This window comes from Schistocerca americana, chromosome 6, assembly GCF_021461395.2.
Source record: "Schistocerca americana isolate TAMUIC-IGC-003095 chromosome 6, iqSchAmer2.1, whole genome shotgun sequence".
NCBI lineage: Eukaryota > Metazoa > Arthropoda > Insecta > Orthoptera > Acrididae > Schistocerca > Schistocerca americana.
Window position 1 is genome coordinate 364,652,141 of NC_060124.1, and position 25,939 is coordinate 364,678,079.

Below are 25,939 nucleotides of genomic sequence, written 5' to 3' on the forward strand. Positions count from 1 at the left end.
CTAGGTGCTACAGTCCGGAACCGCGCGACTGCTACGGTCGCAGGTTCGATTCCTGCCTCGGGCATGGATGTGTGTGATGTCCCTAGGTTAGTTAGATTTAAGTAGTTCTAAGTTCTAGGGGACTGATGACCTCGGATGTTAAGTCCTATAGCGCTCAGAGCCATTTGCACCAATGTTGAGTTCTAAAACAAGCCTTAACCAATCATAATTTGTAAATATCTTCCTTACATGTCACAAATTACATCCAGCACTCAGACATAACAACATATGTAAGTACCTCGATATAATAAACATGAATAAACACATTTGATTTACTGAAGGCGAGCAAGACACATTTTTTTCGTTTCCTGAAAAATTTGCAAAAATGGATAATGAGGATTTTGGAACTGTGCTCCTCAAATGTGGTTGCAGATGACAGACCTTCATACCACATAATGGACTAATGGTATAATGGAGTTAAACACACAAACTATTACACAATCCGTACTGCAGTCAGGGAAATAGATTCAGCATGATATTGGGACTGAAGTTGTATTACAACCACACAAGTTATATGGCAGTTGTGATGTCGGTGGCATTTGTTACGTCATATGCAAAAGAAATTACATATATATTTTATATATTTTTATTTTTAATTTATCAGCATGATAATTTCTCTCAGGGATATTGTCTTTTCTTATCACTTTTACTTACGTGCATAAGTAAACATGAAACGGGTTCTGGAAGGGCCTCAGTTATTCATGTACCAACTTTAAATTTTGAGCATGATGACTAAAATATAGTTGCCGTTAACTGAATTGATGTAATTTTGTTAATTTCTATTTATTGATTGCAAAGCAAAGCTTGACAGAATTTCCATTGTTGCCGTGGAGCGCCCAAGATAAAACTTACTGAACTCATGGAATCTGTATAATTTAAAAAACATGAACTTCAACGTAAATTAATTATCTTTTGCAATTCAAAAAGATTCTTATAACGAAATCTCTCATATTTACAGTTACTGTTAACACTTTGAAAAATAAATTAATACTTCGGCGCGTAATGGCCGACCAGAGGCTGCATCGGAAGATGAGCTTCTCACAGCGCAAATTACTGAAAAAATGCTTATTCAAAATAATTAGCCACTGCGAGCATTTGAGGTGACAACTATTACAAAGAAATTCATTTTGTGATAATAATAACAATTTTATTTTAGCAATCAATACGAATAACTTATATAAAATATGTGTAGCTGCTCAATGGCTGCCTTCCGTACCACGAAACAAAACAGTGTGAGCACCACAAAATACGTCCTTCCTCCTCGGCCGTACATACGCGTCTCTTTCGATCCTTTTTTTATTTTCATAGACATTAAATAAATATGCTACTCTTAAATTATGGCAGCATATCAGTTGTTTCAAGGACATTAACTATATTTTTTACACTAATTATAATCATAAAATACTTAAACTACCGTTTACAACCGATAAAAATGTCAATATTTATGTGACGAAAAGAACGTCGATAATAACTCCAATTAATGACGAAAATGACCATTATTAAGTTTTAGCTACATTTGCAAAACCCGCCCTTATCCATGATGACAGTTCCAAACTCCATATCCAATGTTGAGTTCCAAAACAAGCCTTATCCAATCATAATTTGTAAATATCTTCCTTACATGTCACGAATTATATCCAGCACTCAGGTATAACAATATATGTAAGTACCTCGATATAATAAATATGAATAAACACATTTGCTTTACTGAAGGCGAGCAAGAAACGTTTTTTTCGTTTCCTGAAAAATTTGCAAAAATGGATAAGGAGGATTTTGGAACTGTGCGCCTCAAATGTGGTTGCAGATGACAGATCTTCACAACATATAATGGACTAATGGTATAATGGAGTTAAAGACACAAACTATTACACAATCCGTACTGCAGTCAGGGAAGTAGATTCAGCATGAGATTGGGACTGAATTTGTATTATAACCACACAGGTTATACGGCAGTGATCTGGGTATAGTGAAATTCACACTAGTTTAAGATAGCACATGACTTTTCAGTAATCACATAATGCAGAGGATTAGTTCACTCAACTTATGAGCGTGCAACAGTGTCACATCTTCGACAATCGCCGATATTTCGCAATTTGTGACTTTAAAATGGTTAGGTGATCACTATCGAAGTATTGACGGTTGTCAAGGACTTTATCTGACTACAATTCTGTAATTTTTTGAACATTTTATGGGCTAGAAGAATCCCTGGCTATCTCAAGTTTCAAAGTATCAAAGCAAATGTTTTCCACATGTTGTTCAGTTTTGTAGAGATTGCTTGAGAAATGTTTCTTCAGACCATTTACTCGAAAGAAAGATTACTTGCAAAGTACTTTCATTGTCATGCTTGTTGAAGTGTCGCTGAAGAGCTATATCTACTACACAATGATGGTTACAAGTGAATGATATAATTAATTTTTTGCAGTTTTTGTTTATAAATAACGGAAAGCTATGCAGTGAATATTATTCCTTTTCCCAACGTATGTTCTCAGGACTGTAAATGTTACGTCAGCATCTCTATCAGCTCCTGGTGATTGTTCTGCCTGGCCAGTTCCAGGGGGCTTTTCCCATCGCTATCCCTTGCACTCCTGTCAGCTCCTGCGTCCAACAGTGCAGCAGCCGCCTCTGCACGACCGTGGAGTGCCGCCCTGTGCAGCGGCGTCTTCCCAAATGTGTTCCTGGCATTCGGGTCAGCAGAGAGGTCAGCAGGACGCGCACCACAGCCACACGGCCTTTCCATGCAGCCAGGTGTAAAGGCGTGTTCTGCAAGTTGCTCCTGGTGTCTACCTGGGCGCCACCATCCAGCAGACATCTCACCGCCTGCACATGTCCCTCCCTTGCTGCACAGTGCAGTGAAGTCAGCATCTCATCATCGCCAGCCCCAACATCCACCCCTGCTGCGAGGAGTGCCCGCAGCTTCTCCACTGCCCCATCAGTAGCAGCCTCTCTCAACCTTCTGGCTCTCTCCTCTTCCGAAAGGCTCCTGTAAAAAACAAAGATTATTACATTTTGTGATAAACATACACACAAAATGAAGAAAACAATCATACGAGCTAAACTGTGAGCCATTCTGAATATTCATCTGCCCAGTGACAATCTAGAAATCTCCTTTCTATGATAAAGAATAGTCCAAAAGTCAGCGTATAAGGTACAGATGTATAGTAGTATCCTATCATCAAAGTCTTCATACAGCTTTCATCAAAAATTCCCTTGTGTTGTGCACATAGTTCCACGTAGTCAGCGCCTACACAACTTTCCCACTAGAGCGCGCCCCGCTAAGCACAACAGCGCAGGCGCAGCGCTCGTCCGTCTCCACTCTACTAGATGGCACTGCCATAAAGTCGGACCAAATTCTGCTTCCGCCGATCCGCGTATTAATATGTCACTCAGCCAATGAGATTGCTGCTAACATGGAACCTTTTCTCCTCGCGGATCACACTCGCGCAGTGATACCTGAACGCTCGAGGAATTATAACGAGTGTACAGACCTCCGATTAGTCAGGCGATCATTGTAGGCAAAACCACCATCTATGGCCGTCCTATCGCCCTCACCCCCACACTTAAGTACCTTGGCGTCACCCTCTACCGTCACCTCTCCTGGACCCCCCTTCTCCAGACAATCCAAGCCAAAGCATGCTCCCGACTCCGTCTCCTCAAGCTCATTTCCGACTGTACGTGGGGTCTGGACCCCTCCACCATACTCGACCCCTATAAATCCCTCATCCACCCTATCCTTTGTTACGCCCATCCAGCCTGGATCTCCGCCCCCCCCCTACCTTTTATATATCCCTTCAAATCCTTGAACGCCATGCTCTCCGCCTCGCCTATCGCATCCGTCTCCCCTCCCCCACACAGATCCTGTACGATCTCATTCCATTCCCCCACCTCCTCTTTTTCCATGAAAGGATACGGATCCTGTACACCTCCCGCAAACTCTATCCTCCTCACCCGCTTGTCTCGCCCATCCTCTCCCGCTCCCGCCCACTGCCGCGCCTGTATTCCCACGTCCCACCCAGTCTCCATCTCTCCACCCTCCTTACCCTCTCCCAAGGTGGCTTCTGCCAGCTCCCTCTCCCTGATGTTGGCCTCCTCCCCTCCCTCTACCCCTCCTACCAACTTTGATCCTCCCTCCCTCTTCCTGTGTTTGCTCCCTTCTCTCCCTCCCTCCTCCATTTCTCCCCACTCCTCCCCCAGGCTTCCCTTCCCCTGTTCCTCTCCTCCTCCCCCATCTCCTCAGCCACTGGCATCCTTGTTCTCCCATCTCGCCCACCTCACCCTACTTCCCCTCTTGACAGGTCCCCGGACTCGCACACGCTACGTGGACATTCGCGCGCCGGAGATCATTGCCATCAGTGTCTCGTGTGTGCCGTCGTGTTTAGTGTTCAGTGTTCACCGTCGCACTCCATCGTTCACCTGTGCCATCGTCATCTTCAGTGTTCTTGCGTCGTGTCAACAGTGTGTAGTGTGGTTTATCGTCGAGTGTGAACGGCTCCGTGTTTGTCTTTATGTGTCTACTATTTTATCACCCACCGCTACGTCACTTATGTGTATTCTTTCTGTTGTTTATTGATCTATTCTATGGCTGAAGAGCGGCGTAACATGCTGCTGACAGCCTGCCTGTTTGTACGGGTTTGAAAATAACAATAAAGAAAAAAAACTCCGATTAGTCAGTCTGCATTAGTCTGTACCAGTCTGCATTAGTCTGTAGTCAAGTTTGAGTCTGCGCCTAATAAGATTATCATATTCCCGTACATAGCCATGAAGAGAAATGTATAGACACTTTGTCAAGTATCAGAGATATGTGGGAATATGATTAAAGTACCAAGACCAAAGGAACTTCAGATTGTCAATTGTAAACAGCATCCAGAATCAAGTTACGTACTATCTATGCTTTTTATTATTGTAATAAATGTGTGTGAAAATTAATCGAGTTCTGTTTAAAGTTGGTCACCGTCAATCTGCTACTCTAAGCGTGCAAGTGGCATTTCTATCGTCTGACCTAACGGCAGAAGATAAACACGCCACGATAAGACCACGAGACATATTGCTGACACTCGCCTACTTCGATAGAGCGACAAGTCAAATAATCTGATGGTGTGTGTACCAAAGGTCTTACTGTACGCACACCACACCTTGTCACATTTTTCATAATCCATTTATCACAGTGACTTACTTTGAGCTCAGGATATTACTGTTAAGTTCTCATTGCCCTCCACTGACAGGAATTCACAACAGTGATTATACTAGTCATCTGTGTGCAGCTATCCCTTCTGACACTTGCTAATGTAACACGCAAATCAAATCATGTCTTGAGATATGTCCATGTCCATCTCCATCTCCATAATGTTATGTTGTCTCCTATGGTAGAAAGAACGCCATGTCCATAATATTATGGGCACAACATCTTTGTCTAAACAGACACACCTGTGATATTATGGGCAGCACTCTCCATTCAACTGTTAGCTCTTGTCATTAATATTAATGGTCCAGAAGATAAGAGAAGTCACGTAAATATGTCTAGTATAGCCAGTGTGGTTAACGACAACGTAGTTTGTCAGTCGAAACAGTCGAACTCGTCAGCTTAGTATAAGACCAGTGTGTCCCATTTACGGCTGCTCCCCTCAAACACTGCACCAAATGTCTGCTTGATTTTCGTGGAAATTTGCACGTTGTTTACTCTAAGCAATAAGTCTGGCAATAGTCCACTCCATGACACATATTTTTCGCATTACGAAATGGTTCAAATGGCTCTAAGCACTATGGGACTTAACATCTGAGGTCATCAGTCCCCTAGAACTTAGAACTACTTAAACCTAACTAACCTAAGGACATCACACACATCCATGCCCGAGTCAGGATTTGAACCTGCGACTGTAGCGGTCGCGCGGTTCCAGACTGAAGCGCCTAGAACCTCTCGGCCACATAGGCCGACGCATTATCAAACAATCTGATTTTAGAGATCATTTTGTTGTTGATGACATTTTTCTAAAGTGGCAGCAAAAACTTTCGGTCTAGTCATTCGTAAATTTCATGAAACACTCTTTTTGAACATAGAAAATTAGTGTTTTCAAAGAAGCTATTTGGTCCAAATATTTCTGATGTAACTATGACCTAATTTTCCTCCTGTCCCCTATATATGAAGCACTTGTTGGCGGATGTAGACTTCACCGATCAATGTATCTGCGTGATAATGAGCACACGTCTCTCCCCCCTCCCCCACCACACACACACACACACACACACACACACACACACACACACACACACAGACAGACACCCTTTTTAGCTAAGTTCTTGTGATGGCCATGTGTCTCAAGGCCTGAGGAAAACTCTTAGACTGTGATATAAATTGGATTTTCAGGCACTTGTCTAGAATATCATTCGAAAGTAAATTTTCGATTCCTGGACGCATTGTATACCTCCAACTGCTTACACATGTACTAAGGAACAACACGTCGTCACTGGTACATGACAGCATTACTACGGTCCTAGTAGGCAATACCTTCATTCTCACACCTCAAACTGCAAGTTCAATGTTGTGTTGCCTAAAGTGGAGCAAATGCTTTATAGTCGAAAGGCAGTTAAGGGGGGAAACCACATTATAGAGGTTCCAAAAATCCGATTTTTTTTAATTACATACATCTTTGGCTTAACTATTCAAGAATACGCTGTCGAAATTTCAAAGCGAAATTCGCATTCTTTTAGATTTTATGAGCATAGAACAGAGTGCACATTATTCCAATATATGAAGATTTACCAAGGGATGAATTACTGGAGAGATCTTTAGGTGCCCACACACAAAATACTAATGGAAGTTTTAATTCCACTATTTGGCGATTAACTCCTAATCACTTGCACTCCGGAATAAAAGTCGTTGAATTGGCATCGTATTTAGCAGCGGGCTTATTGAATGAAGGAAATTAGTCCCTTCTGATTGTCATAAACGAGGCAGCAATTGTAGTTGGCACGCAAAGCTTCAATTATGCCGAATAAATGGATAACCAGCACGTGAGCCGACAGAATCGACGTAGTTCATTGGAATCGAAAGAAGCTCGGAAAGCACTGCTGCAAGCGCAAAACGAAGCCTATGAGGAAGAAGAAGGATTACTATTTAGTGCTGGAATCGCAGATTAATCGGTAAGCAGTTTACATTATAGTTAACTTCCTAGAATTTCTAATTTCCGAGAATTTATTTTTCAAACGCGTTTATCTCGAAATGACTTTTCACATTTGCATGCAGTCTAATTCAAAAAATGTAGAACCGATCATTATGAAAATTAATAGTATGATTCCTTAAAAAAATTACAAATTATATGAATTAACTTGCGAGATGATACCACGATTTCATTAATTTTCATTATTTTCACCTGCACTGAGGTTCATATTCTTAGATAATAAGTTATTAATGTAAAATCAATACTTTTTGATTTCAGATGAAAATTGGGATAGCAAGCAATTGGAGAACTATACTCACAACCTTCAGCGAATATCACAGCGTAATTTTGTTATTTTTGGCTGAAATTATTCAAGAAGTTTACAAAAACTGTTCGAAATACCAATGAAACGATGTCAAAATTTGATTAAATTCTAATTAATTCTTCCTAACCAAAAAAAATCCCAAAAAAACAGTGTCAAACAGCCTCCTAATGTGGTTTCCCCCCTTAAGAACAAAGTCATTTCTTATTTTGCCAAGGGAGATATTACAGTTGATAAATCCAGTGTCCAGCTACATTTTCTACAAATATTTTATGCACATGACTCTGATTTGTACTGAAAATGATTCTGTACAAACAAACAAAATTACTAAGATCTCATACAGTTTGTGAATTAAAAATAGTTGTTACTCTTGTGACAATTATGCACGCAGCTTCATGATTTTTCCTATTGAATAGTGAGATAGAAAATTATAATTTCGAATGACTGTACAGTGGCCAACAGTCTGAAAATCATTTTGATCCCGATATTGCTTTTCTAGGTGTGCACATGGTGGAATTAGTGCACATTTGCAAGCCCCTGGTATATGCGACAGTTCACTTGGACTCACAGTTTAACATGGAATACTATCAATGGTGCTACATCCTTTTAAAGCTTAGAGCTCTGGTACAGGTGAAAGTCAGGATTGCAAATGAGGGTCAAATCCTGAAATGCAGGATCAGCCACTCTGGTATGGAGCAACCAAGGTGGTTCGTGTACATGGTGTCTACCACTGGTGCTGTTGTAATAGTAATCAGCAGTAATCTTATTTGAATCACTAATGTTGTATGCCACTTAGCCTATCACACGCTCTCATTATTATTGTGCATTTTCTTAGATCAGTAGTAATTAGCAGCTGGTTGTCCCATGATCACTTCCATTGCAAAAAACCACCTGCTCCAGTCCTACATGTACTGGAAGGCTGAGTTACATATATTTGCAATCCATTTGGTTTGTGTACGAGAGACACGTCAAAAATCTACAGTACCTTAAAAGCATTTTTTACTCTAATAAATAACAATACACACATCAAAAAATGTTTTTCATCGCCTAGTTCCGAGAGCTCCGGAACCTGTACAGAAAATTGGAATAAAGATCAAAATAAACATCATTTCCACCATTTTTATTGCTCATGAAAACCACACATTACATGTTGTACCACCATACAGCGAGACCTTCAGAACTGCTGGACCAGATTTCTGTACACACCGGTACCTCGAATACCCAGTAGCACGTCCTCTTGCATTGATGCATGCCTGTATTCGTCGTGGCACACCATTCATAAGTTCATCAAGGCACTGTTGGTCCAGATTGTCCCACTCCTCAACGGCGATTCGGAGTCGATCCCTCTGAGCGGTTGGTGAGTCACGTCGTCCATAAACAGCCCATTTAAATCTATCCCAGGGATGTTCGATAGGGTTCATGTCTGCAGAACATGATGGCCACTCTAGTCGAGCGATGTCGTTATCCTGAAGGAAGTCATTCACAAGATGTGCACGATGGAGGTGCGAATTGTCGTACATGAAGACGAATGCCTCGCCAATGTGCTGCCGATATGGTTGCACTATCAGTCGGAGGATGGCATTCACTTATCGTACAGCCATTATGGTGCCTTCCATGACCACCAGCGGCGTACGTAGGACCCACATAATGCCACCCCAAAACAGCAGGGAATCTCCACCTCGCTGGACAATGCGTATAAGGCGTTCAGCCTGACCGGTTTGCCATCCAAAAACTTCTCCAACGACTGTCCGGCTGAAGGCATATGCGACACTCATCAGTGAAGAGAACGTGATGCCAATCCTGAGCGGTCCATTCGGCATGTTGTTGGGCCCATCTGTACCGCGCTGCATGGTGTCGTGGTTACAAAGGTGGACCTCGCCATGGACGTCGGGAATGAAGTTGCGCATCATGCAGCATATTGCGCACAGTTTGAGTCGTAACACGACGTCCTGTGGCTGCACGAAAAGCATTATTCAATATGGTGGCTTGATGTCACAGTTCCTCCGAGCCATAATCCGTAGGTAGAGGTCATCCACTGCAGTAGTAGCCCTTGAGCGGCCTGAGCGAGGCGTGTCATCGACAGATCCTGTCTCTCCGTATCTCCTCCATCTCCGAACATCATCACTTTGGTTCACTCCGAGACGCCTGGATACTTCCCTTGCTGAGAGCCCTTCCTGACACAAGTAACAATGCAGACGCGATCAAATCGCGGTATTGACCGTCTAAGCATGGTTGAACCACAGACAACATGAGCCGTGTACCTCCTTCCAGGTGGAATGACTGGAACTGATAGCTGTCGGACCCCCTCCGTCTACCAGGCGCTGCTCGTGCATGATTGTTTACATCTTTGGGCGGGTTTAGTGACACCACTGAATAGTCAAAGGGACTGTGTCTGTGATACAATATCAGCAGTCAACGTCTATCTTCAGGAGTTCTGGGAATCGGTGTGATCTAAAACTTTTTTGATGTGTGTATAACATTAAAATAATGTACAGTTGTTAGCACATTGGACTCATATTCACGAGGGCGATGGTTCAAATCTGCGTCCGGCCATCCTGATTTAACTTTTACGTGATTTCCCTTAAGCGCTTCAGGCAAATGCTGGGGTGGTTCCTCTGAAAGGGCACAACCGACTTTCTTCCACATCTTTCGCTAATCTTATGGGACGGATGACCTCACTGTTTGGTCCCCTCCCTCAAATCAGCCAGCCAACCAACCAACTAAAATGATATGCTTGAGATATGGAACACATTGCACCCAGCTCAAATTTCCAGTTTGTCCTGCAGGAATTCATACGTACGTCCGAGTAATCACTGTCAGCCTCGTAACTTCCTGTTAAGTGAACCTACATTCACCACTATTAATTTGTTCCCTTGTAATTTATTATAAATTTATTGAGGTTCTTAAGTGTACAGCTTGAAACGGTGGGTGGGAAGTGTAAAATTTTCGTTGTTTCTTTCGTCATGCAAATGACCAAAATATTTTCCTTCGAATAATTCATGTGGCGCACAAAAAGACAATAATCTCATAAATATATAGGGATGGCAATGTCAATGTAAATAATATAAATAACTTATGACATGGTTGTTAATGATTTACAGTGACATATATTTCAAGCAGTTCTTTCTGTATTTTTAGTTTTTGCACTATGTTCGCCAAATTACCGAAAAAAGTAAACCATACCTAATAATGGATTTAAAGTAGCTTATATACTGTACTTCTCGTATTTCTGTGTAAGGTATTTTCCATATCAGTGCTGTTCACCTTGCAGATTTCGGTAGGCCCTTAACACAAAGTTTTTTTTTTTTTCTTTGTTCGTCTCAATATGGTGTTCGGGATTTGCTTTAATTTGGTAATTACCTCCAGGTACGAAGGGTTGGGTCTCTGTTGTTTGTAGTGTCAAGTACAAGTTGTTCTTGCAACTATGTCAGCATGACGCGCCTACTTTAATGGTGATCAGTCCAGTTTGGTGGAAAGGTGTGCTGCAGTTCAATGTGCCTGTCGTTTACTATGCTGATTGATGTTATTTTCATTGTCATCCAGTTTCATATGGCATTCTGTAGACTACATGATGTTACAGGCATTGTGAACCTGCGCTTAATAGAATCCTGTATAGCTTCCCTCTGGCAGGGGAGTATTATCTCGTGCCTGCTGACTTTGATTAATGCAGTCTGTAAGGAAATATTAATTTTTTCTTGGAAGTAACTGGCTTCCATGTGTTGCTGATGAATAAACCTAGTTGTGGATTTATCTGTCCTCTGTTCATTGGGATATCTTTCTCAGGGGCCATGGTGTCATAAGATATTTGAATATACGGTAGTGTTTGTTTTGAATTGTTTCCTTGCTTCTTCTGATGTTCAGTGATATTGATTGAGTTCCACCCAGTAGTACATGAGCGTGCTGCAGTGTTCAGGCTGAGGAGATAGTGTTGAGGATGTTGGCACTCTCTATAGTCTAAAATACCTTTGACTGTCTCTTCTTTTAACAAATGTGATAGGTATTAGAAGAACTGCTTATAAATAATTTATTTTGATGATATATTTTGGAGTATACCGTAGTTTTCATGCCATACTCCTTTATTGGTGCACAAATTTCATTAAGTAGATGCTCTTAATTAAACAATGCATTTCGCGCCAGGTACGATATATATCCCAGTTACATCTCTCTTCAGTTACGTGAATATAAGTTATGTTAGGTTGTTAGTAGACACATCTAGTTCTGAGAGTTAGGAACTCCTACACCTCCTTTTCACTCCTGTCATTTGGACATATGTTGTTAATCTTTGTTTGACTCCCTCCAACTCAACCACCTTGTTTATCACCAGACTTACTGCATATTCCAGAAGCATCATCTTGCTGTTAATAACCTTGGGTCCTTGAAGCATTTCAATGAGTGGTTCCACGTCAGTTGCATATATTGTTGCTGCCTGCAAGCATTCCTGTCGAATCCCCATTTTACTGATAATGGTGCTGTAAGTCGGCCTGCTAAAATTTTATAACCTCTCTGAGTTATGTAATCGATTGGCAGGTTTCTTTAGTTATTTATACTTGACTCCATCAGCCCCTTCGTAGAGTGTCTAAGACACATCAGTTTGGCTAAAAGTTCATGAGACAAACACGTGACGTCTCTCTCTCTCTATTCGTTTAGTCGGTTCCGACTCTTCGTGACCCCATGAACCAAATCACGCCACTTTTTCCTGTCTTGCACTTTCTCCCGTAGACCTTCCAGGTTGGAACACATTGCTTCTGTGATGCCATCGATCCATCTCATCCTCTGACGTCCTCTTCTTCTAGTTCCTTCAATCTTCCCCAGCATTAATGTTTTTTCCAGCGAGGCATGCCTTCGCATTGTGTGTCCAAAGTAGGTCAGCTTTTGTTTTAAGATTAGACCTTCCGGGGAGAAATCTGGTTTAATTTGCTCCAATATTGATCTGTTGGTTCTCTTTGCAGTCCATAGAACTCTAAGAAGTTTCCTCCAACACCACAATTCGAAGGAGTCAATTCTTCGCCGTTCAGCCTTTCTAATGGTCCAGGTCTCACATCCATACAAGAAAGAGTGACGTAGGTGTTAGTTAATGACCATAGCTTCTCATAAAATTGCAAAGGCACTCTTTTTTCTTTTTTTTTAAAACAAAAGAGCTCATTATCACTCAGCATTCTTGTTTAATTAAAGAGAGTACTCCGCTGTCAGCTTTCGCGGTTATTACGCCTGTAATGACAGTGTGCAACTGTTCTAGCCATCTATGGAAAGTGTGGTAAACCGCCTAAAAATGTGTTGGATAATTGCTTCCTGCGTCCTTCGCTGCATTCACCCGTTAACTGTCCCATTGGTGAACGCTTTGTCCTTTTATTTTCTTGTATAGTGCGGGAAGCCGAAGTTTACTCTTCACTGTAACAATTTCATGCTCATATCGGTCTCGATTAATCCTAAAAAAGCTACATAATCTGTTCACATTTTTTGTAGAGGAGGTCGATTCAGTTTAGATGAGCCAGAGGTCTGTATAGAATCTAGTTCATCCGAAGTGTTGTCACGGGGATTTCCCCTAGTGATTCTGCAGTCCTTTTGCATTATGAAATTAGAGTTATCCAATACAAATACTGTTCACCACTTTTTTCGTGTTACCCCCAGTGTCGACAGGAAATGATTTTAAATGCAGAATTTTACGTGCCCATTCGACACAGCTCTCACAGACTGGTTTTGTGCGACACTCTTTTTATCGATACTTATGAACAGGGACAGTAAAACACGAAGCACAACCGGTACTGCAGCAGTGACAGAACGTCACTTGCCTGCGCTGGCTGCTGCTGCCGTGCAGCGGCGCTCCTCGGTTGCTGCTGGAGTACTCGTCACTCTTCGCGCTTTACTAACCATTCTAGCGAATCGGCATATGTAACTCCGATTTAAAAATAATTTTATTTGTGACAGGAAACACACTGATTGTTTCCGTCGACATGCGCGCCACATGAAAGGAGCGATGCGCCATGTTTGCTTCGTCTTATCTCAGTTACACAGCGCAAAAACTAAACTGCAGACATCTGCCGAAACACCAGATAATTTGTCTGACTCATATATATATATATATATATATAGGGTGGTCCGTTAATGGTGACCGGGCCAAATATCTCACGAAATAAGCGTCAAACGAGAAAACTACAAAGATCGAAAGTTGTCTAGCTCGAAGGGGGAAACCATATGGCGCTATGGTTGCCCCGCTAGATGGCGCTGCCATAGGACAAACGGATACCAACTGCGTTTTTTTAAATAGGAACCCCCATTTTTTATTACATATTCGTGTGGTACGTAAAGAAATATGAATGTTTTAGTTGGACCACTTTTTTCGCTTTGTGATAAATGGCGCTGTAATAGTCACAAACGTATAAGTACGTGGTATTACGTATCATTCTGCCAGTGTGGACGGTATTTGCTTCGTGATACATTACCCGTGTTAAAATGGACCGTTTACCAATTGGGGAAAAAGGTCGATATCGTGTTGATGTATGGCTATTTTGATCAAAATGCCCAACGGGCATGTGCTATGTATGCTGCTCGGTGTCCTGGACGACATCATCCAAGTGTCCGGACGGTCCGCCGGATAGTTACGTTATTTAGGGAAACAGGAAGTGTTCAGCCACATGTGAAACGTCAACCACGACCTGCAACAAAGATGATGTCCAAGTAGGTGTTTTAGCTGCTGTCGCGGCTAATCCGCACGTCAGTAGCAGACAAATTGCGCGAGATTCGGGAATCTCAAAAACGTCGGTGTTGGGAATGCTACATCAACATCGATTGCACCCGTACCATATTTCTATGCACCAAGAATTGCATGGCGACGACTTTGAACGTCGTGCATAGTTCTGCCACTGGGCCCAAGAGAAATTACGGGACGATGACAAATGTTTTGCACGCGTTCTATCTAGCGACGAAGCGTCATTCGCCAACAGCGGTAACGTAAACCGGCATAATATGCACTATTGGGCAACGGAAAACCCTCAATGGCTGCGACAAGTGGAACATCAGCGACCTTGGCGGGTTAATGTGTGGTGCCGCATTACGAGAGGAAGGATAATTGGCCCCCATTTTATCGATGGCATCTAAATGGTGCAATTTATGCTGATTTCCTACATAATGTTCTACCGATGTTACTACAAGATTTTTCACGGCATGACAGAATGGCGATGTACTTCCAGCATGATGGATGTCCGGCACATAGCTAGCGTGCGGTTGAAGCGGTATTGAATAGCATATTTCATGACAGGTGGATTGGTCGTCGAAGCATCATGCCATGACCCGCACGTTCACCGGATCTGACGTCCCCGGATTTCTTTCTGTGGGGAAAGTTGAAGGATATTTGCTATCGTGATCCACGGACAACGCCTGACAACATGCGTCAGCGCATTGTCAATGCATGTGAGAATATTACGGAAGGCGAACTACTCGTTGTTGAGAGGAATGTCGTTACACGTATTGCCAAATGTATTGAGGTTGACGGACATCATTTTGAGCATTTATTGCATTAATGTGGTATTTACAGGTAATCACGCTGCAACAGCATGCGTTCTCAGAAATGATAAGTTCACAACGGTACATGTATCACATTGGAATAACCGTCCGCCCCTGGTAGCCGAGTGGTCAGCGCGACGAAATGTCATACCTAACGGCCCGGGTTCGATTCCCGGCTGGGTCGGAGATTTTCTCCACTTAGGGACTGGGTGTTGTGTTGTCCTTATCATAATCATTTCATCCCCATCGACAGGCAAGTCGCCGCAGTGGCGTCAACTCTAAAGACTTGCACCAGGCGAATGATCTACCCAACGGGAGGCCATAGCCACACGGGATTTATTTATTTTTATTGGAATAACCGAAATAAAATGTTCAAACGTACCTACGTCCTGTTTTTTAATTTAAAAGACCTACCTGTTACCAACTGTTCGTCTAAAATTGTGAGCCGTATGTTTGTGACAATTACAGCGCCATCTATCACAAAACGAAAAAAGTGGTCCAACTAAAACATTCATATCTATTTACGTACTATACGAATATGTAATAAAAAATGAGGGTTCCTATTTTAAAAAACGCAGTTGATATGCGTTTGACCTATGGCAGCGCCATCTAGCGGGCCAACCATATATATATATATATATATATATATATATATATATATATATATATATATATATATTGTAAGTATAATGAGTTGCAAGTACCTTGCACGTCCAATCCATCAATTACATTTTTTTTTCTCTATACAAAATTTTAACTTTGGTATTTCTCCCTCTCTGCCAATCACCTCAATAAGAGGACTGGAGCAGACAAATTAACGATATATTGTCTAAAGTAATGGTTCTCCCTTTGTCAGTTTTCTCCCCTGGAGGGTGCAAAAATATTCATTAATTACAGATCTTCCAAGCGTGCCATACTCCTTTTTCACATTTTGTAGCTGACATGTTTTACTGTTTACTCAATCTGTAAAACTGCTATTCCACCTGTGTATCACTGAGTATTTAGTTTCATTTATTTGTTTTTACTTCTTCTGAAAAAATTATATCCAATTCTGAAGCGAAATGACACTCTTTCATGATTCGTATGTTTTATCTATGATTGTATGCAATTCACGTCTATTGGACTTATTGTATAGTCTTCCATAGCTTCTGACATTTTACTTAACATATCTTACTTGTCTACATTAATAACAACTGCTAAAATGAGAGGAAAGTCTTCACATATTTCCTCCTGCACATCGTTATTCTTGCCTCTTACTAACAACGTGTTTAATTATACTATCTCAACACAATGTCTGCTGTTAAACTTCGTTTATTTTTTTCTCTTCACCAACAAACTTTTCGCTACCCTTTGTTAACAATTATCTAGGTTCGTTTTATTTTCTGATCTTACTCTTATTTCCTCTTCTGACCATGTCCATAAAGGTTTTTCCGCTTTTTGAGACCTGTCGACAAGTTTTCTTCGCTCTTTATTTTCTTATTTTCATACTGTGAAGTCCTTCCGTTTTTAAACCGGAATCTTTTCTCATTCCAGTCCGCTTGTTTCTTTCCCTGTCTTCTGTTATATTCTCTACTGAAGCTGTATTAATTTCGATTTTAGTATCTGCTACATAATTACAAGGCCTATGCTGGACAGTACATACACTCCCTTTAACACTAAAGTTTGTGTTTCGGTGTGTAAATGTCACTGTGTCATCATACACTGAAAAGTTTCTCTTTATTACAGACTGATCTTTAGTGTGTTCTTGCGCTGTTCCTGATATTTTCTTCTCTTTGGTTGTTTGCTTGTACCTCTTGTTGTCTCAGATGACCCATGTTATTTGTATGCACCACATCTGGCAAATTTCTGTTGGGTTCCATTCCTGTTCTATGTCTCCTAGCGTTATTCCTCAAGGTGCTTGAGTTTCTGTTGGACACCTACGCTGCATCAGGGTTCTAAAAGTACAGTGGGTTCACAGGTCATAGACATCCGCAACATCCTAGGTAATATATGCGTCGTTCGAATGTGGTTTGAAATCTCAGCAAGGAACTTTTGAACAAGAAGCAGAAACTCGTGCTAGCTTCCGCGTGGTTCACTCGGTGGCAAAACGTGGAAAACCAGTTACTGAAAATGAATTGCTGCAGTTGAACAAATGCGTACAAAAAAACTAATGTATTTAAAAATATCAATCTGTCAGTAAACACTGTGGCTCAAAGACTAAATGAAGTAAATGATATTGCTGAAATATAATAACTCAATTGTTTGAGAAAACTCAACACATAAGAGTGGTTCTGTTCGGCTCTGGATGAGTCAACAGATGTTTCAGATACTACAAAGTGGTTAATTTGTATTCGACAGATCAAGAAAAATTATGAAGTGTATGAAGAGCTTCATAGCATTCATGGTGACGCCCCTGGAGAAGAAATTTTTATAGGAGTAAAAAGTACTGTTCAGGAAAACAATCTTTAATGAAAAAACTTATGGTGTATCACAGCTGATGGTGGCAAAAAACACGTGTGAAAAAATAAAGATGTCATTAGCCTCGTGTCAGAGGAGGTAGAAAACGATGGGGGATAGACACTATCATTCATACATTACATCATTCATCAACCATGTTTGTGAGGAAAATGATTGGATACGTCAGAAGTTTTAAATCCAGTCATGTCAGCTGTTAACTATTTACGATCACACACTCTCAACCGTCGTCAATTCCGCTGGTTTATGGAAGAGATTGAAGAAAATGACTTGAAATGTAATATAGCAGTAAGCAGGTTTAGCTGTGGAAAAGGTGTGAAACGATGTTTTGAGCTACGAATAACAATCTAAATTTTGTTGAATGAAAAGAATCATCGCCTGGCTGAGTTACAAAGCAGTGAGTGGTCACGGAAGTTTTCATTTCATGCAGAGTTAAACAAACATTTGAACAACTTTAATTTAAAATCACAAGTAGAAGACTAGTTAATGCCCGATTTGTATGCTCATATTAAGTCCTTTCGATAAAAAAAGTTTTGTTTCAGTCTCAGTTGAAGAAAACATGTTTCACGCGTTTTAATACAGTAGATGCCGAACTTCCAGTCAGCAATCGGAGACCCTATTACTGGTAGATTTCGCAACAGAAAAATTGACTACTTTTAAGAATAAAATTTGTGTAGTTTTTCAGATTTTGATGCAATTGCAAACGATATCAAGATTTTCAAAAGTTTTCTAACGCCAGTATAGAATGTCTTACCCCAGACTCCAAATGAAAATGTTTCATTTGCAATATAACGATTTTTATAAATAACCATATTTAATTCATCATTGCTGGAATTTTATAAGAGTCCTGATCAGCTGTTCGTAGCTCGTTTGCCACTTTTGGTACTACTTATATCCGTAAAAAAAATTCTCCACAGTGTACTACACAAAAAATAATTACAGATCTAAACTAACTGATGATCATTTGCAGTCGCTGTTGATAGCTTCCACTATTAACTTGATCTCCACCTGCAAACAACTGTAAGTGGAAATTGCAGCTATATAAATCTCAATTCAAATTACACTGCTTCATTTCATTATGAAAATTGCCTCTGAATGTCTCTTAGGTATGATAAATTTTCAGGAAACATGATTTGTATCTCAATAGTCATACATTAAAAACAACTGACAATTGTATGTATTTTGTATAATTCATTTGCATTGTGAATTTTAATCTGTAGAGTCTCATTTCGCTCAATGAACATGATTCGTTGCTCAATTTTACTCACAATTAATATTCGTTACGTGAAACACTTTTTACCACAGGAATCCGTGAAGAATAGTCAATACGTTCCATTTCGCACTCAAAGCGTGTTTACAATGCACTGGGCCCTATTGTAATTTTTTTTATCTATAGTACAGTACATCCTGTTATACACGTAAGCTGTCAAAAGTTGTTTTTTATGCCTATGCTTCAAAGTTCGTCGAAAAAGAGGGCCATAGTATTATTGTTAATGAAGTGTCACGCATAACTGCTGCCTTATGGGCATTTTTCATCAGTTCGTGTTAGTTAACGACGACAGGTCACAATTCGAATTCGTACACGGATACTGTAAGGAAAAGGGTTACCATGCGCCGGCGGAGAAAAGATCTTGCAGTACCGTTGCAGAGAACTTGAATCCTCGTCGCGGAAGCCCGAGCAGAAGTACGGGTGACAGAAATTACGGCGCGAGGCCCATTGCGATCAGTTCGGCTGACTGAATAGATAGAGCTTCACTTATAGTGGCCAAAGAGACTGATTCAGGCCAGATGATGGTTCTTGAAATGGTTATTGAGGGCTGAAAAAATAACAATAAACAGACGCTTTATGAGAAACACCGTTGGTTGGTTGGTTAGTTTGTGAGTTTAAAGGGACCAGACTGCTACGGTCATCGGTCCCTTTTTCCAAATACTAAAAACACCCACAGGAAACACCGTTGGTTAGGTGAGTAAATCTCTTACATTTTTCTTCCATTCGTTATGCGAATTACTCGTAATGGGAGGAGCACGATAAGCAAGGATCGACTGTAACAGTAAAAAATTGCGGCGGACCGAATAGCACGCATGTCTGACCCGATACCGCTGGCCAGATTGATGGCGTTCGCGAGCCGGTGTTGGCCCGCGGGCCATAGTTTGGAACGCCTGATATAAACAAATGATTTAGGACATCATATGTGTAATCCTCTTTGATTGTTTGCAGATGATGCTGTCATTTGGTCTAGTAAAATCATCAGAAAATCAAATCTACGCTACGATTGTCCGTTCTCTGCTAGAGTACTGCTGTGTTGTGCGGGATCCTTAGCAGGTAAGACTGATGAATGACATCGAAATATTCCTAAGGAGGGCAGCTCGTCTTTTTTATTATGAAATAGGGAAGACAGTGTCATGGATATGATATGCGAGTTGGAGTGACAATCATTAAAACACAGGCATTTTCCATGTGGCCAGATATTTTCACGAACTTCAATCGCGAACTTCCTGCTCTGAACGCGAAAATATTTTGATGATCCGCACCTACATCGGAAAAATGATCATCGTAATAAGACAGGAGATATCAGAGCTCGGACGGGAAATTTTCCTTTTTCTTCTGAACTGGTCGGGAGTGGAAGGCGGTTCGATGAACCCTCTGACAGCCAGTTAAGTGTGAATTACAGGGTGACAATTATTGAACTATATAAAAAAACGTATATTAGTTACGAACTACGGCTTGCACACACTTTATTCAATTTGTTAACGTCACTACAGACATTAATGGTTCAAATGGCTCTGAGCACTATGGGACTTAACTACTGAGGTCATCAGTCCCCTAGACTTAGAACTACTTAAACCTAACTAACCTAAGGACATCACACACATCCATGCCCGAGGCAGGATTCGAACCTGCGACCGTAGCAGTCACGCGGTTCCAACCGCGGTTCCAACCGCGTTTCCGGACACATGTCCACATAACATCTTTTCTTTATTTCTGTGTGAGGAATGTTTCCTCAAAGTTTGGCCGTACCTTTTTGTAACACCCTGTATGAGAAACGCTTGGTGATTGTGTTCAGAAAACATTCCTGCAGTCAGGTTGTTTTTCCCCATCAGAAACACTGTCTTCACGAATGTATTAATGAGATTTACGATAGCAGGAAGAGCAGCGTCGGTCGTAAATTTTAATGTGGTTATTGCAGATCGATTTCCGCTACTGTGGAGCTATCTTCAGTACTTTGTATCAAAGTCATGACCACTCATCATAAATATAATAACACATGACACCACTTGACATTACAGATAAAAAATATCAGTTAAACTGACTTGGATATAGTGCACTGAGATAGGTGCACAGTAGCTGAAATCGACCTGCAATAAACGGATTAAAATTTACGACCGGTGCTGCGCTTCCTTCTGTCGCGAATTCCTGGAATTACCGGCAGTAATGGATTATGGTGTGAGGTCTATAGGCATGCTCAGCTGGTCTAATGATTAAGGCACCCGGTCACCGTAAACCGGTAACCCTGCCAGTCCTGTTGTGGCCGTGACTGAGTGAAGACATGTGCTTCGTTGCAGCTCGCGGCGTTTCCTTGGTGTCTTGATTACAGCTTTCAGATTCATCACAAATCAATCCTAAATCCATTTGTGTTTTTTGGACATCAATGTTTGGAGTGGACGTCGATATTTGGCTTTGCGAATAATCTCGTCAGCTGACGGTGGATTGATAAGTTCACAACATGCTTTCATTTCCGATGCAGTTCATGTTAAAATAAGAGACACTGTAGTTGGTCACAAACAATAAAATATTCCGGACGATTAAGCTGTGGTCGGATGGCTAACGACTGCATCAAAATTCCGGTTGGCATGCTTCCACGCAATGGCATGACGTGACATGCTTTGAATACAGGGGTGCAACTGACCGTTGTCGACTGCCGTCGTCCGCTGTTGCTGTCACCCCATGGTGGAAGACTGGTACACATTTTCTTCATCATCAAGATGCAGATGTCGTTCAATTTCATGCCGTCCTCCTTTCCACTGAAACTCCTGGCGTGTTTTACAGACTCTATCTGCTTGTGGCTGCCAACTGACTCCTATCAAAATGAGTGTCGTGGTCTCCTGGCTGCAAAGCATGTTGCGCGACTGCTACGGTCGCAGGTTCGAATCCTGCCTCGGGCATGGATGTGTGTGATGTCCTTAGGTTAGTTAGATTTAAGTAGTTCTAAATTCTAGGGGACTGATGACCACAGAAGTTAAGTCCCATAGTGCTCAGAGCCATTTGAACCATTTGCAAAGCATGTTCCGCAACAGCTAGTCTGTGGTCTTGTAGTATTTTTTTATCGTTCTTTTTGTAATACCCACGTACACCTCCCTACACGGAACCCTACCAATTCTTGCAGTTTCCAGCGGTTTCGAGCACTCTTGGCCAATTTTAGGTGATCCAATCTTCCAGGTGGGTTTGTAGATTACCGCGATGTTACTTTTTTTCAGTTTTCCTATGAGGTCAGTAACTTCCTGAACGAAAGGTACGAAAACTTTCGATTTCACAGAGGCATGTGCATTGCTATGATTTTTACATGTCGGTATAATGCTCTTTCTACCACATCGGTGACCGAGCGAGGTGGCGCAGTGGTTAGCACACTGGACTCGCATTCGGGAGGACGTCGGTTCAATCCCGCGTCCGGCCATCCTGATTTAGGTTTTCCGTGATTTCCCTAAATCGCTCCAGGCAAATGCCGGGATGGTTCCTTTGAAAGGGCACGGCCGACTTCCTTCCCCATCCTTCCCTAATCCGATGAGACCGATGACCTTGTAGTTTGGTCTCTTCCCCCAAACAACCAACCAACGAACCTACCACATCGGACGAATAACCATTCTTCAGCAACGCATTGACGAGATGTTTTAATTCCACGTCAAGCGGCTGTGGTTCGCAGATATTCCTTGCTCTGTCCGCCTGCGTTTCTATGATGCCTCGCTTTTTTTCTGGACGGTGGTTCGAATCCTGGTGTAGGAAACGGTCTGTATGTGTTGTTTTTCTATAAACTGTGTGGCCTAAACTACCATCTTCTTTCTTGAAACATAGCGCATCAAGAAAATTTGGTCTCCTGATTGCCTCCACCTCCTTTGTAAACTTGATACTTCGGATTAATCTCGTTGAGATGCTTGGGAAAACGACCTATTTCCTCTCTGAGAAGTCTCCACAAAAGAAACGTATCGTCTACGTAGTCGAACCAAGTATTCAGTCTTTTGTTGGCAGTTTCCAAGGCCTGCTCCTCGAATTTTTCCATACAGACTTTCGATATAACTTCTCCCCATAGCCACGCCATACTTCTGTTTACAGAGCTCATCGTTCCATTTGAAATACATGGTTGTGTGGCAATATGTGAACAGCAATATCAGGAGGAAAAATCTGATTCAGCTGTTTCAACACTTCATTCAGCGGAACCATAGCGGGTAGCTGTACCACATCAAAGCTAACTAATGTCCTCTGGATGGACCACTATGACATTTAATTTACTGATAATGTATGCTGAATTCTTCATATAGAAGTCTGATCAGCCCTCATAGGCCGTAATAATGTTGTCAAGAACTTGGCTATCGAATAAGTGGGCGAACCACTAGGGCTAAATATAGGCCTTAGAGGAACATGTTCTTTATGAACCTTCGGCAACTCATAAAGTCTTGGTGGTAGTACAACTAAACTGAACAGAATTTTGAACGCTCTGTTCAGCAGAGGACATTTTTATCATCCGAGTAACAGTTCTAGGAACTTCGTCAGTGGGGTCTTTACTCAGTTTGGTGTGTGCATATGGATCTAATAAGTCGCTAATCTTACTATGATAGTCGGTCACGTTCAAAACTACCGTCGCATTTCTCTTGTCAGCGTGAAGAATGATAATGCTCTCATCCTCATTAAGGCGTTTTATAGCATTCCTCACACACGGTTAAGTGATTTTTTTTGGTGGCTTTGCGCGAGACAATACTCTTACAGCTTCTATACGGATTTTTTCAGCTGCAACCGAGTCCACACTACGAATGTGTGCTTCTAAACTGTTATTTCCTCCGTAGGCACAACTCACGAACTATTGGAAAAATGTCCGCCCTTGGTAACGACAGATCTCTCGTCGTCTGATACCAAACGTTCGGAAAATTGATAACCATGTGGGAAGCGTCTAAATGGTGGATTGTCTGAGTAGGTTGCAAATTGTCAAATTCCTCCTTCTGTCTATTAGGCGTTGCCAATATACGCTTCCTAATAATATAGTGCAATTGTCTCTCAATTCTACCCCATTCACCACTACACAGTTTATTGCTGATAGCAATATGGGAGACAGTCACTTACAGTCAGAACTTGAAAGGTGCCGGCGGGTCTGTTGAATCCGCTCTCATAGTAAGGCCTCTTCCGTCCGTTCGAAAATCTAGTGTGCCTTGGCCGAGACCGAGGGAACGCAAAAGCTGCACTCTCTTCTTCCGCAGACCTTCCATGTGTGCACATTTCTTGACATCTTCCCGCAGAGGCGTCTAATTTTAGAACGTGAACTTCCACGGCTGGAAATATCACTGTTAATAAATTATTCCGGGATATTATGCCGTGTTCAGATGGATTTCACGTTAAAATCGAACGTTTTGTCCCCATCTGTGAATCGGACACTCAAAGAAACTACAATCCCTCTTGAAAATGTCCTCCGAAGATGGGGACGAAACGTTGGGTTTTAACGTGAAATCCATCCGACCATGTCATAATAGCTCGGAATATTTGATTAACTGTGACATTTCCGGCTGTAAAATTTTAATTTTACTATGCAGTTGGTACCTGAAATATACTTACACGGGTCTACATTTTGAAATTAAACAGAGTAAAGTACGTCTACATCTACACGGTTACTATGTACAGGGACACGATTATTGAACTACGTGAAATAAAGTCGTCATAACTTCTGAAGGTTTGCGTGAGGTCGTTCAACATGCGCGGTTGGCCGCGGGGCATGATGGGAATTAGTACAGTTTAGTTTAGCGACGAAGCCCACTTTCATTTGGATGGATTCGTCAATAAGCAAAATTGGCGCATTTGGGAGACTGAGAATCCGCATTTCGCGATCGAGAAATGTCTTTACCCTCTATGGGTGATGGTGTGGTGTGTCACGAAATAATCGGTACGATATTCCTTGATGGCACGGTGACTACCGAACGGTACGTGAAGGTTTTGGAAGATGATTTCATCTCACCATTATCCAGAGTCGCCCTGATTTCGACAAGATTCAAGACGGATATCAACCCCATCAGAGCAGGGGAGTGTTTGATGTCTTTGGAGGAGCACTTTGGGGACCGCATTCTGGCTCTGAGATACCCAGAGGCCACTGGCATGGGCATCTATTGGCCACATGCTACGTCCCGTGACGTAGCATGTGAAAGTTGCTGAATTTGGACGGGTTACTCCTGTAACTGAAATATCAGATCTGAAGATGGTTCTGAATGAACCGAAACCGGTCATATGAATAATAAAAAAAAATTTGCAATCAAGACGGATTTTAAGTAACATTATAAAATCACTGATTGCTGTTATCCCATAAGACATTATGTCTGTTTTTGCAAACACCAAAAATTTATGAAATTAATTGCTTTTTTCTGGCAACTAAAACCGCTGCTTCATCATAACATATGATAGTGTGTTTCAATTTTTTGTATAAACTTTGTTAATGCCAATATAAGTGGTACTATAAATGTGGGAACCGAGCACGTCTGCTGACACAACTCACCGATAGTAGGAGACGGCAACGTCAAACAGTGGAGGGGTGTCGCAGGCAGCCGAGGGCGGCTGGCGGGGAGCGGCGTGGGTGGCTGGCGCGCTGCACACAGAAACATAAGGGGGCTGCTTACTGAACACTGCACTGCTGGCGCACTGTCTGCGATCAGGCAACACAACACACACTGCCAACAAGAACAGTCCGTCAATTAACATGAATGACTTACCAGTGAACCTGTCAGATTCTACACTGCTTCTGTTTCGTTCTTCATAGGCGTGTCTTAGCGTACCACTCGACAGACAGCACAAAACAAAGTACAACAATCGTAAGCATAAGGGATAAAAGACTTAATTGGACCACATTCCATTATCCTCGTTTTGCTTTTGTTGATGTTCATCTTATATCCTCCTTTCAAGACACTGTCCATTCCCTTCAACTGCTCTTCCAAGTCCTTTGCTGTCTCCGACAGAATTACAATGTCATCGGCGAACCTAAAAGACTCACTGGAGAATTATTGGACATGACAGCTTAAATACATCGCTATAGCAATAACCGGACAGAAATGAGAAGCGCACTAATCAGACTGTCTCTGACCTTCAGATATACTATTTCGATCAGATGGTTTTGAAAGTGTTTGCTGCTTGTGTCTGAGAACTTCGCTATAAGGTGCATAGCTACATCTACATCTACATCTAAATACTCGCAAGCCACCCAACGGTGTGTGGCGGAGGGCACTTTACGTG

General features: G+C 41.7%; 1 protein-coding gene across 1 annotated transcript in view; it reads right to left on the bottom strand.

The window, feature by feature from the left end:
* Positions 1 to 1,152: 1,152 nt before the first annotated feature.
* Positions 1,153 to 25,939, bottom strand: part of LOC124619785 (TD and POZ domain-containing protein 1-like) — a 117,790-nt gene continuing 93,003 nt past the window's right edge. Inside the window, exons 3-4 of the mRNA XM_047146372.1 lie at positions 25,209 to 25,298; positions 1,153 to 3,019 (exon numbers count right to left, since the gene is read on the bottom strand). Of these exons, the coding sequence (XP_047002328.1) occupies positions 2,557 to 3,019; positions 25,209 to 25,298 (553 nt within the window). The 3' untranslated portion in view covers positions 1,153 to 2,556. The remainder of the gene's footprint in view (positions 3,020 to 25,208; positions 25,299 to 25,939) is intronic.